General features: G+C 50.3%; 1 protein-coding gene across 1 annotated transcript; it reads left to right on the forward strand.

The window, feature by feature from the left end:
- The first annotated feature begins 7 nt into the window (after nt 1–7).
- LOC149431658 (E3 ubiquitin-protein ligase RNF25-like) lies at nt 8–14,128 on the forward strand. Its single transcript, XM_089665426.1, has 10 exons — nt 8–136; nt 2,582–2,653; nt 2,734–2,827; nt 3,589–3,656; nt 7,181–7,250; nt 7,330–7,401; nt 7,481–7,579; nt 8,682–8,771; nt 13,019–13,153; nt 13,587–14,128. The coding sequence occupies exons 1-10, from the start codon at nt 111–113 to the stop codon at nt 13,980–13,982; spliced, it is 1,122 nt and encodes a 373-aa protein (XP_089521552.1). The 5' UTR covers nt 8–110; the 3' UTR covers nt 13,983–14,128.
- The last annotated feature ends 201 nt before the right edge of the window (nt 14,129–14,329 follow it).

The following is a 14,329-nucleotide window of genomic DNA, read 5'->3' on the forward strand; positions in this document are numbered from 1 at the left end:
TGGTGACAAGGCGCCGACCTGACGTCACTTCCTTTTACAGTCAGGAGAAAAAATAATGAACCGTTCTGAAGGGGCGGTGTGATGGGTGACGTCACTTCCGGTGAGCGGTGATGGCGGAGGAGGATCAGGAAGAGGGGTGAGAGGGGAGAAGGACAGGAAGGGGAGATCTTCTATACACCCCGTATACACCCGACACCCCGTATACACCCTATATACCCTACACCCTGTATATATCTTACACCCTATATACCCTACACCCCTTATACACCCCATATTCACCCTATATACCCTACACCCCGTATACACCCTATACACCCTACACCCCGTATACACCCTATATACCCTACACCCCGTATACACCCTATATACCCTACACCCCGTATACACCCTATATACCCTACACCCCGTATACACCCTATACACCCTACACCCCGTATACACCCTATATACCCTACACCCCGTATACACCCTATATACCCTACACCCCGTATACACCCTATATACCTTACACCCCGTATACACCCTATATACCTTACACCCCGTATACACCCTATATACCTTACACCCCGTATACACCCTATATACCCTACACCCCATATACACTCTATATACCCTACACCCCATATACACCCCATATACACCACACCCCGTATACACCCTATATACCTTACACCCCGTATACACCCTATATACCCTACACCCCGTATACACCCTATACACCCCGTATACACCCTATATACCCTACACCCCGTATACACCCTATATACCCTACACCCCGTATACACCCTATATACCCTACACCCCGTATACACCCTATATACCCTACACCCCGTATACACCCTATATACCCTACACCCTGTATATACCCTATATACCCTACACCCCGTATACACCCTATATACCCTACACCCCGTATACACCCTATATACCCTACACCCTGTATATACCCTATATACCCTACACCCCGTATACACCCTATATACCCTACACCCTGTATACACCCTATATACCCTACACCCCGTATATACCCTACACCCCGTATACACCCCATATACCCTACACCCCGTATACACCCTATATACCCTACACCCCGTATACACCCTATATACCCTACACCCCGTATACACCCTATATACCCTACACCCGTATACACCCTATATACCCTACACCCCGTATACACCCTATATACCCTACACCCCGTATACACCCTACACCCCGTATACACCCTATATACCCTACACCCCGTATACACCCTACACCCCGTATACACCCTATACACCCTACACCCCGTATACACCCTATATACCCTACACCCCGTATACACCCTATATACCCTACACCCCGTATACACCCTACACCCCGTATACACCCTATACACCCTACACCCCGTATACACCCTATATACCCTACACCTCATATACACCCTATATACCCTACACCCCGTATACACCCTATATACCCTACACCCCGTATACACCCTATATACCCTACACCCCATATACACCCTATATACCCTACACCTCGTATACACCCTATATACCCTACACCCCGTATACACCCTATATACCCTACACCCCGTATACACCCTATATACCCTACACCTCGTATACACCCTATATACCCTACACCCCGTATTCACCCTATATACCCTACACCCTGTATACACCCTATATACCCTACACCCCGTATACACCCTATATACCTTACACCCCGTATACACCCTATATACCTTACACCCCGTATACACCCTATATACCCTACACCCCATATACACTCTATATACCCTACACCCCATATACACCCCATATACACCCTATATACCCTACACCCCGTATACACCCTATATACCTTACACCCCGTATACACCCTATATACCCTACACCCCGTATACACCCTATATACCCTACACCCCGTATACACCCTATATACCCTACACCCCGTATACACCCTATATACCCTACACCCTGTATATACCCTATATACCCTACACCCCGTATACACCCTATATACCCTACACCCCGTATACACCCTATATACCCTACACCCCGTATACACCCTATATACCCTACACCCCGTATACACCCTATATACCCTACACCCTGTATACACCCTATATACCCTACACCCCGTATATACCCTACACCCCGTATACACCCTATATACCCTACACCCCGTATATACCCTACACCCTGTATACACCCTATATACCCTACACCCCGTATATACCCTACACCCCGTATACACCCCATATACCCTACACCCCGTATACACCCTATATACCCTACACCCCGTATACACCCTATATACCCTACACCCCGTATACACCCTATATACCCTACACCCCGTATACACCCTATATACCTTACACCCCGTATACACCCTATATACCCTACACCCCGTATACACCCTATATACCCTACACCCCGTATACACCCTATGGGCCCCACGCACCCCTCATACACCCTATGGGCCCCACGCACCCCGCATACACCCTATGGGCCCCGCGCACCCCCTTTACACCCTATGGGCCCCGCGCACCCCGTGGTCTCTCACACTGACTCGCCATCTCTTCTCATTGCAGCTCGGTGTGCCAGGAGCTGCAGGTTCTGCAGTCCATCTACCTGGAGGAATTGGAGATCTCTCGGGGTGACAGGTAAGGATCCGCTACTGCTCCCACATAACTCCGCCCCCTGATGGAGGAAGACCGCCTCTTATTTGTGATTGGTCTTACAGGGTGGAGCTGAGGATCACTTTACATCCTGCAACCGGAGATGATGCTGAAAGTCAATATGTCTGCCTCACCCTGCATCTGTCCCTCCCACCTCAGGTCAGGTCATGTGACTTCTGCATGCTGTGTACACTGCAATGGCAGCTCCGGGGCCTCGTCATGTCCAGTATTTCTGGTGGCAGCTCCGGTCCGGGGCCCCGTCATGTCCAGTATTTCTGGTGGCAGCTCCGGTCCGGGGCCCCGTCATGTCCAGTATTTCTGGTGGCAGCTCCGGTCCGGGGTCCCGTCATGTCCAGTATTTCTGGTGGCAGCTCCGGTCCGGGGTCCCGTCATGTCCAGTATTTCTGGTGGCAGCTCCGGTCCGGGGTCCCGTCATGTCCAGTATTTCTGGTGGCAGCTCCGGTCCGGGGCCCCAACATGTCCAGTATTTCTGGTGGCAGCTCCGGTCCGGGGCCCCAACATGTCCAGTATTTCTGGTGGCAGCTCCGGTCCGGGGCCCCAACATGTCCAGTATTTCTGGTGGCAGCTCCGGTCCGGGGCCCCAACATGTCCAGTATTTCTGGTGGCAGCTCCGGTCCGGGGCCCCAACATGTCCAGTATTTCTGGTGGCAGCTCCGGTCCGGGGCCCCAACATGTCCAGTATTTCTGGTGGCAGCTCCGGTCCGGGGCCCCAACATGTCCAGTATTTCTGGTGGCAGCTCCGGTCCGGGGCCCCGTCCCGTCCAGTTGATGTATGTCATACTGTAGAATCTTCTTACCATAAGGTTGTATACGGTGCTGAGGACGATCGTCTCCCGGGATCGGTCAGATGACCCCCCACACTACATACAGATCCTCATTTCCTTCTCCCTTCTCTCCAGTATCCTGACGACCCCCCTGAGATCAGTGTGACCAACCCTCGGGGCCTGTGTGATGAACAGATTCACAGGTAGGGGGCCCTGTGCCAAGTGTAGGAGGGGCCCTGGCCTCTTCTTCCTGTGTTTGAGAGATACAAAGTAACATTGTTTATAAACATCGATCAGACGGGAGATAGAGATACAAAGTAATACTGTTTATAAACATCGATCAGACGGGGGATAGAGAGATACAAAGTAACATTGTTTATAAACATCGATCAGACGGGAGATGGAGAGATACAAAGTAACATTGTTTATAAACATCGATCAGACGGGGGATAGAGAGATACAAAGTAACATTGTTTATAAACATCGATCAGACGGGGGATAGAGATACAAAGTAACATTGTTTATAAACATCGATCAGACGGGGGATAGAGAGATACAAAGTAACATTGTTTATAAACATCGATCAGACGGGGGATAGAGATACAAAGTAACATTGTTTATAAACATCGATCAGACGGGAGATAGAGAGATACAAAGTAACATTGTTTCGATCAGACGGGAGATAGAGAGATACAAAGTAACATTGTTTATAAACATCGATCAGACGGGAGATGGAGAGATACAAAGTAACATTGTTTATAAACATCGATCAGACGGGGGATAGAGAGATACAAAGTAACATTGTTTATAAACATCGATCAGACGGGATAGAGAGATACAAAGTAATATTGTTTATAAACATCGATCAGACGGGGGATAGAGAGATACAAAGTAACATTGTTTATAAACATCGATCAGACGGGGGATAGAGAGATACAAAGTAACATTGTTTATAAACATCGATCAGACGGGAGATAGAGAGATACAAAGTAACATTGTTTATAAACATCGATCAGACGGGAGATGGAGAGATACAAAGTAACATTGTTTATAAACATCGATCAGACGGGGGATAGAGAGATACAAAGTAACATTGTTTATAAACATCGATCAGACGGGGGATAGAGATACAAAGTAACATTGTTTATAAACATCGATCAGACGGGGGATAGAGAGATACAAAGTAACATTGTTTATAAACATCGATCAGACGGGAGATAGAGAGATACAAAGTAACATTGTTTCGATCAGACGGGAGATAGAGAGATACAAAGTAACATTGTTTATAAACATCGATCAGACGGGAGATGGAGAGATACAAAGTAACATTGTTTATAAACATCGATCAGACGGGGGATAGAGAGATACAAAGTAACATTGTTTATAAACATCGATCAGACGGGGGATAGAGATACAAAGTAACATTGTTTATAAACATCGATCAGACGGGAGATAGAGAGATACAAAGTAACATTGTTTATAAACATCGATCAGGCGGGAGATGGAGAGATACAAAGTAACATTGTTTATAAACATCGATCAGACGGGAGATAGAGAGATACAAAGTAACATTGTTTATAAACATCGATCAGACGGGAGATGGAGAGATACAAAGTAACATTGTTTATAAACATCGATCAGACGGGAGATAGAGAGATACAAAGTAACATTGTTTATAAACATCGATCAGACGGGAGATAGAGAGATACAAAGTAACATTGTTTATAAACATCGATCAGACGGGAGATACAAAGTAACATTGTTTATAAACATCGATCAGATGGGAGATGGAGAGATACAAAGTAACATTGTTTATAAACATCGATCAGACGGGAGATAGAGAGATACAAAGTAACATTGTTTATAAACATCGATCAGGTGGGAGATACAAAGTAACATTGTTTATAAACATCGATCAGACGGGGGATGGAGAGATACAAAGTAACATTGTTTATATACATCGATCAGACGGGAGATACAAAGTAACATTGTTTATAAACATCGATCAGACGGGAGATACAAAGTAACATTGTTTATAAACATCGATCAGACGGGAGATAGAGAGATACAAAGTAACATTGTTTATAAACATCGATCAGGCGGGAGATACAAAGTAACATTGTTTATATACATCGATCAGACGGGAGATACAAAGTAACATTGTTTATAAACATCGATCAGATGGGAGATAGAGAGATACAAAGTAACATTGTTTATAAACATCGATCAGACGGGAGATAGAGATACAAAGTAACATTGTTTATAAACATCGATCAGACGGGAGATACAAAGTAACATTGTTTATAAACATCGATCAGATGGGAGATGGAGAGATACAAAGTAACATTGTTTATAAACATCGATCAGATGGGAGATGGAGAGATACAAAGTAACATTGTTTATATACATCGATCAGACGGGAGATACAAAGTAACATTGTTTATAAACATCGATCAGACGGGGGATGGAGAGATACAAAGTAACATTGTTTATATACATCGATCAGACGGGAGATACAAAGTAACATTGTTTATAAACATCGATCAGACGGGAGATACAAAGTAACATTGTTTATAAACATCGATCAGACGGGAGATAGAGAGATACAAAGTAACATTGTTTATAAACATCGATCAGGCGGGAGATACAAAGTAACATTGTTTATATACATCGATCAGACGGGAGATACAAAGTAACATTGTTTATAAACATCGATCAGATGGGAGATAGAGAGATACAAAGTAACATTGTTTATAAACATCGATCAGACGGGAGATAGAGATACAAAGTAACATTGTTTATAAACATGGATCAGGCGGGAGATACAAAGTAACATTGTTTATAAACATCGATCAGGCGGGAGATACAAAGTAACATTGTTTATAAACATCGATCAGGCGGGAGATACAAAGTAACATTGTTTATAAACATCGATCAGGCGGGAGATACAAAGTAACATTGTTTATAAACATCGATCAGGCGGGAGATACAAAGTAACATTGTTTATAAACATCGATCAGACGGGGGATGGAGAGATACAAAGTAACATTGTTTATAAACATCGATCAGGTGGGAGATACAAAGTAACATTGTTTATAAACATCGATCAGGCGGGAGATACAAAGTAACATTGTTTATAAACATCGATCAGGCGGGAGATACAAAGTAACATTGTTTATAAACATCGATCAGGCGGGAGATACAAAGTAACATTGTTTATAAACATCGATCAGACGGGGGATGGAGAGATACAAAGTAACATTGTTTATAAACATCGATCAGGTGGGAGATACAAAGTAACATTGTTTATAAACATTGATCAGGCGGGAGATACAAAGTAACATTGTTTATAAACATCGATCAGGTGGGAGATACAAAGTAACATTGTTTATAAACATTGATCAGGCGGGAGATACAAAGTAACATTGTTTATAAACATGGATCAGGTGGGAGATACAAAGTAACATTGTTTATAAACATGGATCAGGCGGGAGATGGAGAGATACAAAGTAACATTGTTTATAAACATGGATCAGACGGGAGATACAAAGGAACATTGTTTATAAACATGGATCAGGCGGGAGATACAAAGGAACATTGTTTATAAACATGGATCAGACGGGAGATACAAAGGAACAATGTCTCTGTGGAGGTGGGAATGGTGTAGCATACACAGACCAATCTTCCATGTATCAGATGTAACCTCGGCCTTCCTCGTCTCCCGCAGTATCACCGACATCTTGCATAGGACGGCAGCGCAGTCAGTGGGCGGTCCTCTTCTCTATGAACTGATTGAGGTGAGTCTTCCGTCCAATCAGGGTGAAGTTGTCCCCCGGCTCACACTTACAAGGTCTCCTTTATCTTGTGTCCCCATAGAAGGGGAAGGAGATGCTGACGGCCAGTAATATTCCTCGGGGTCACTGTGTTATCTGCCTGTACGGCTTCCAGGTAAGTGCTGCAGGGTGTACTGACCTCCCTCGCTGTGATAGGTTCTCTGGCAGTCATGTGACTTTCATGTATCTCACAGGAAGGGGATTCCCTCACCAAGACCCCGTGTTTTCATCACTTCCATTCACACTGCCTGGGACGATATGCCAAGCACTGCCTGGAAGAGAACCCGGAAGAGGTACCGACTTGTTTCTAGAACCCTCTGTGTATCTTCTGCCTCCTCTCACCCCCTGTATGATCTAGAACTCTCTGTGTATCTTCTGCCTCCTCTCTCCCCCCTGTATGATCTAGAACCCTCTGTGTATCTTCTGCCTCCTCTCACCCCCCTGTATGATCTAGAACCCTCTGTGTATCTTCTGCCTCCTCTCACCCCCCTGTATGATCTAGAACCCTCTGTGTATCTTCTGCCTCCTCTCACCCCCCTGTAGGATCTAGAACCCTCTCTGTATCTTGTGCCTCCTTGCACCCCCCTGTATTATCTAGAACCCTCTGTGTATCTTCTGCCTCCTCGCACCCCCCTGTATTATCTAGAACCCTCTCTGTATCTTCTGCCTCCTCTCACCCCTTTATATTATCTAGAACCCTCTGTGTATCTTCTGCCTCCTCTCACCCCCCCTGTATGATCTAGAACCCTCTGTGTATCTTCTGCCTCCTCTCACCCCCCTGTATGATCTAGAACCCTCTGTATCTTCTGCCTCCTCGCACCCCCCTGTATTATCTAGAACCCTCTCTGTATCTTCTGCCTCCTCTTTCCCCTCTGTATGATCTAGAACCCTCTGTGTATCTTCTACCTCCTCGCACCCCCCTGTATTATCTAGAACCCTCTCTGTATCTTCTGCCTCCTCTCTCCCCTCTGTATGATCTAGAACCCTCTGTGTATCTTCTGCCTCCTCTCCCCCCCTGTATGATCTAGAACCCTCTCTGTATTTTCTGCCTCCTCTCACCCCTCTATTATCTAGAACCCTCTGTGTATCTTCTGCCTCCTCTCACCCCTCTATATTATCTAGAACCCTCTGTGTATCCTCTGCCTCCTCTCACCCCTCTGTATGATCTAGAACCCTCTGTGTATCTTCTGCCTCCTCTCACCCCTCTATATTATCTAGAACGTCTGTCTGGGCCCCTTCACACCTCCATGTTGTTTGTTCATTGTGGTGTTCTATGTCATGGATGTTCCCCTCCTTGGATCTCTATGGAAGATGGATGTTCCAGAGTGAGAAGGGAAGTGGCTCCATGGTGACACCCGTGTGGTCACCTTCTGATCCTCATTTTCCTTCTTTTAGAACTCGTTTGTTTTGTGTCCGGTATGTCGGGAAAATCTGACCTGTGACTTCACCAAACTGCAAGAAGCCCCGCCCCCTCAGCAGCCGGAGGTAAGTAGTCCCGGATTATGTTCCTGTATCATATTCTTCTCTCACCAGTCACAGGTCAGTACCTTCAAATTACACGCCAGTCACTGGTAGGTACACAAATACACCTTGGGTAGGTACCCCCAAATTACACACCAGCCATGGGTAGGTACCCCCAAATTACACAACATCCATGGGTAGGTACCCCCAAATTACACAACATCCATGGGTAGGTACCCCCAAATTACACAACATCCATGGGTAGGTACCCCCAAATTACACAACATCCATGGGTAGGTACCCCCATATTACACAACATCCATGGGTAGGTACCCCCATATTACACATCCATGGGTAGGTACACCCATATTACACACCAGCCATGGGTAGGTACCCCCATATTACACACCAGCCATGGGTAGGTACCCCCATATTACACACCATCCATCATGTGTAGGTACCCCCATATTACACACCAGCCATGGGTAGGTACCCCCATATTACACATCCATGGGTAGGTACCCCCTTATTACACACCATCCATGGGTAGGTACCCCCTTATTACACACCATCCATGGGTAGGTACCCCCCATATTACACACCAGCCATGGGTAGGTACCCCCATATTACACACCAGCCATGGGTAGGTACCCCCATATTACACACCAGCCATGGGTAGGTACCCCCCATATTACCAGCCATGGGTAGGTACCCCCCATATTACCAGCCATGGGTAGGTACCCCCATATTACCAGCCATGGGTAGGTACCCCCATATTACACACCAGCCATCATGGGTAGGTACCCCCATATTACACACCAGCCATCATGGGTAGGTACCCCCATATTACCAGCCATGGGTAGGTACCCCCATATTACACACCAGCCATCATGGGTAGGTACCCCCATATTATATATCAGCGATGAGAAGGTGCCCCCCCTCCATATAATAAAGCATCCACAGGTAGGTTCTTCCTGTATAATTATCAGCAATGTACCGCATATGCCACACCATCCACATATACTATCCCAACCACAGGTAAGTACCCCCGTATAGCATACCAGCCACAGGTAAGTACCCCCGTATAGCATACCAGCCACAGGTAAGTACCCCCGTATAGCATACCAGCCACAGGTAAGTACCCCCGTATAGCATACCAGCCACAGGTAAGTACCCCCGTATAGCATACCAGCCACAGGTAAGTACCCCCGTATAGCATACCAGCCACAGGTAAGTACCCCCGTATAGCATACCAGCCACAGGTAAGTACCCCCGTATAGCATACCAGCCACAGGATTTTTCTCCTTATATGACTCACCAGCTATAGGTAGGTACCCCATATAATGCATCGCTCACAGGCTGGGTTCCCCCCATATTGCACACCAGCTACAGCTAGGCACTTGCACATTACATATTGGTATGGGTAGGTACCACCCAGCCACAGGTAGGTCCCCCGTAACCACCACCCCAGCCACAGGTAGGTCCCCCGTAACCACCACCCCAGCCACAGGTAGGTCCCCCGTAACCACCACCCCAGCCACAGGTAGGTCCCCCGTAACCACCACCCCAGCCACAGGTAGGTCCCCCGTAACCACCACCCCAGCCACAGGTAGGTCCCCCGTAACCACCACCCCAGCCACAGGTAGGTCCCCCGTAACCACCACCCCAGCCACAGGTAGGTCCCCCGTAACCACCACCCCAGCCACAGGTAGGTCCCCCGTAACCACCACCCCAGCCACAGGCAGGTCCCCCGTAAACCACTCCAGTCACAGGCAGGTTCCCCGTAACCACCCCAGCCACAGGCAGGTCCTATCGTGATCTAGGGGTCCTGGGTCGGACCAGTCCTATCGTGATCTAGGGGTCCTGGGTCGGACCAGTCCTATCGTGATATAGGGGTCCTGGGTCGGACCAGTCGTATCGTGATATAGGGGCCCCGGGTCGGACCAGTCCTATCGTGATATAGGGGCCCTGGGACGGACCACTCCTATCGTGATATAGGGGCCCCGGGTTGGACCAGTCCTATCGTGATATAGGGACCCCGGGTCGGACCAGTCCTATCGTGATATAGGGGCCCCGGGTCAGACCAGTCCTATCGTGATATAGGGGTCCCGGGTCGGACCAGTCCTATCGTGATATAGGGACCCCGGGTCGGACCAGTCCTATCGTGATATAGGGGCCCCGGGTCAGACCAGTCCTATCGTGATATAGGGGTCCCGGGTCGGACCAGTCCTATCGTGATATAGAAGTCCTGTGCCATAATCTGATCAGTAGTGTCTTGATCTAGAAGTCCTGGATCGAACCAGTTGTATCAGGATATAGATGTCCTAAAGTGATCCTGTATCATGGGCGGTCCCCCGTAAATCACCCCAGCCACATTTTGGTCCCCCGTAACCACCCCAGCCACATTCCGGTCCCCCGTAACCCCCCCGAGCCACATTCCGGTCCCCCGTAACCCCCCCGAGCCACATTCCGGTCCCCCGTAACCCCCCCGAGCCACATTCCGGTCCCCCGTATACCACGTGAGCCACATTCCGGTAACCCGCCCCAGCCACATTCCGGTCCCCCGTATACCACGTGAGCCACATTCCGGTAACCCGCCCCAGCCACATTCCGGTCCCCCGTATACCACGTGAGCCACATTTCGGTCCCCCGTAACCCACCCCAGCCACATTCCGGTCCCCGTAACCCGCCCCAGCCACATTCCGGTCCCCCGTATACCACGTGAGCCACATTCCGGTCCCCCGTATACCACGTGAGCCACATTCTGGTCCCCCGTATACCACGTGAGCCACATTCCGGTCCCCCGTATACCACGTGAGCCACATTCCGGTCCCCCGTATACCACATGAGCCACATTCCGGTCCCCCGTATACCACGTGAGCCACATTCCGGTCCCCCGTATACCACGTGAGCCACATTCCAGTCCCCCGTATACCACGTGAGCCACATTCCGGTCCCCCGTATACCACGTGAGCCACATTCCGGTCCCCCGTATACCACGTGAGCCACATTCCGGTCCCCCGTATACCACGTGAGCCACATTCCGGTCCCCCGTATACCACGTGAGCCACATTCCGGTCCCCCGTATACCACGTGAGCCACATTCCGGTCCCCCGTATACCACGTGAGCCACATTCCGGTCCCCCGTATACCACGTGAGCCACATTCCGGTCCCCCGTATACCACGTGAGCCACATTCCGGTCCCCCGTATACCACGTGAGCCACATTCCGGTCCCCCGTATACCACGTGAGCCACATTCCGGTCCCCGTAACCCGCCCCAGCCACATTCCGGTCCCCATAACCCGCCCGAGTCACGTTCTGGTCCCCTGTAACCCACCCCAGCCACATTCCGGTCCCCCGTATACCACATTCCGGTCCCCGTAACCCGCCCGAGTCACATTCCGGTCCCCGTAACCCGCCCGAGTCACATTCCGGTCCCCGTAACCCGCCCGAGTCACATTCCGGTCCCCGTAACCCGCCCGAGTCACATTCCGGTCCCCGTAACCCGCCCGAGTCACATTCCGGTCCCAGTAACCCGCCCGAGTCACATTCCGGTCCCCCGTATACCACGTGAGCCACATTCCGGTCCCCCGTAACCCGCCCCAGTCACATTTCGGTCCCCCGTATACCACGTGAGCCACATTCCGGTCCCCGTAACCCGCCCCAGTCACATTCCGGTCCCCGTATACCACGTGAGCCACATTCCGGTCCCCCGTATACCACGTGAGCCACATTCCGGTCCCCCGTATACCACGTGAGCCACATTCCGGTCCCCCGTAACCCGCCCCAGCCACATTCCGGTCCCCCGTAACCCGCCCCAGCCACATTCAGGTCCCCAAAACCCGCCCCAGCCACATTCCGGTCCCCGTAACCCGCCCGAGTCACATTCCGGTCCCCCGTATACCACGTGAGCCACATTCCGGTCCCCCGTAACCCGCCCCAGCCACATTCCAGTCCCCCGTAACCCGCCCCAGCCACATTCCGGTCCCCCGTATACCACGTGAGCCACATTCCGGTCCCCGTAACCCGCCCCAGCCACATTCCGGTCCCCCGTAACCCGCCCCAGCCACATTCCGGTCCCCCGTAACCCGCCCCAGCCACATTCCGGTCCCCCGTAACCCGCCCCAGCCACATTCCGGTCCCCCGTAACCCGCCCCAGCCACATTCCGGTCCCCCGTAACCCGCCCCAGCCACATTCCGGTCCCCGTAACCGCCCAAGTCACAGGCAGCCCCCTGATATGACACACATGTGTTTGCTGTCTCACACAGGAGCGGTATGTCCCCGACACGTGCACTCTGCAGCGGGAGAAGGATCTGCGGCGGATCTATGAGCGGCAGTTGGTGAATGGAGGAATCATCGATGTGGAGGCTGAAAGAAATCGTTTTTTCATCAGTATCCAGGAGGTGAGATGGATTGCGTCATAGACAAAGCAATGAAGACTGCCTTCACTTGGCACCTGCTGTGGGAGGAGCCACTCTGCTCAGTGATGGGTGTATAAAGGCATTTGATTGACTTACTAGAGGTTTGGGGTGCATGATAGTATTTTGGGGGGTCTCCAGGAAGTGGGGCTGTGGTGGGGGGTCTGCAGGACGTGGGGCTGTGGTGGGGGGTCTGCAGGAAGTGGGGCTGTGGTGGGGGGTCTGCAGGACGTGGGGCTGTGGTGGGGGGTCTCCAGGAAGTGGGGCTGTAGTGGGGGGTCTCCAGGAAGTGGGGCTGTAGTGGGGGGTCTGCAGCACGTGGGGCTGTGGTGGGGGGTCTGCAGCACGTGTGGTCTCCCTCCTATTGTTGGGGGAGAGGGTCAGCAGGGTATTCCTTCACCATTTTCTGTCTTTCCAGGCCCCTCCCTCTGATGGCGCCATCTATGTGCCAGATGAAACACAGGAGTCCACCCAGCAGGCTGGCCCCACGTCATGCCAAGAACATGCTCTGCCCCCCGTTCCCTCCAAACCGCAGGTTGTCGCCGGTGCTCACACGGGGGGTCTCCGAGCCAAAGCCCAGCCAGTGCAGAGGGAGCACCGAGAGGGCCAGTACTGGAGGGGGGGTGGTAGAGGCTGGACTGGCAGGGCACGTGTGGATACCCGAAGAGTATGGAGGGACGAGGAGGGACACAGAGACTTTCATCCACAGACTAGGGGGCGGGGCAAGACCAGAGGTTTCCATAGCAACAGGACAGAGCGGGCGCCCCTGCGGGGAGGCAATGACAGCGCGCTGGAAGAGAAACGCGCCCTCTAGTGGCTGCAACAAGCGGCTTTGCACTCAACTGTTTACATGGGGTAATGAGTCATGTGACTGTGTAGAGGGCGTCACATGACACGGTACCGTGTCTCCTGCTTGGTGTCTGTAGAGGAGTCCATAATAAAATGATTGTTCTCATGTGAGTGAATGGAATTCTGGGTAGAAAAATGAGGACCTGTCACAATGTGGACGAATGAACCAACCAATCATTTCTTCAAACCTAAATGTCGTAATGAGGCACTGATCACTACAACTCCCAGCAAGCACTGCTCCACCGAAAATCATAGAAGGTGGGCTACCATTTCCTACAGTTCAGTGTGTGTGCGGATCAACTCCCAGTGTAT

The sequence above is a fragment of the Staurois parvus genome, unplaced genomic scaffold, assembly GCF_062004578.1.
Source record: "Staurois parvus isolate SC_StPar_1 unplaced genomic scaffold, SC_StPar_1.0 ptg002187l, whole genome shotgun sequence".
Taxonomy (NCBI): Eukaryota; Metazoa; Chordata; class Amphibia; order Anura; family Ranidae; genus Staurois; species Staurois parvus.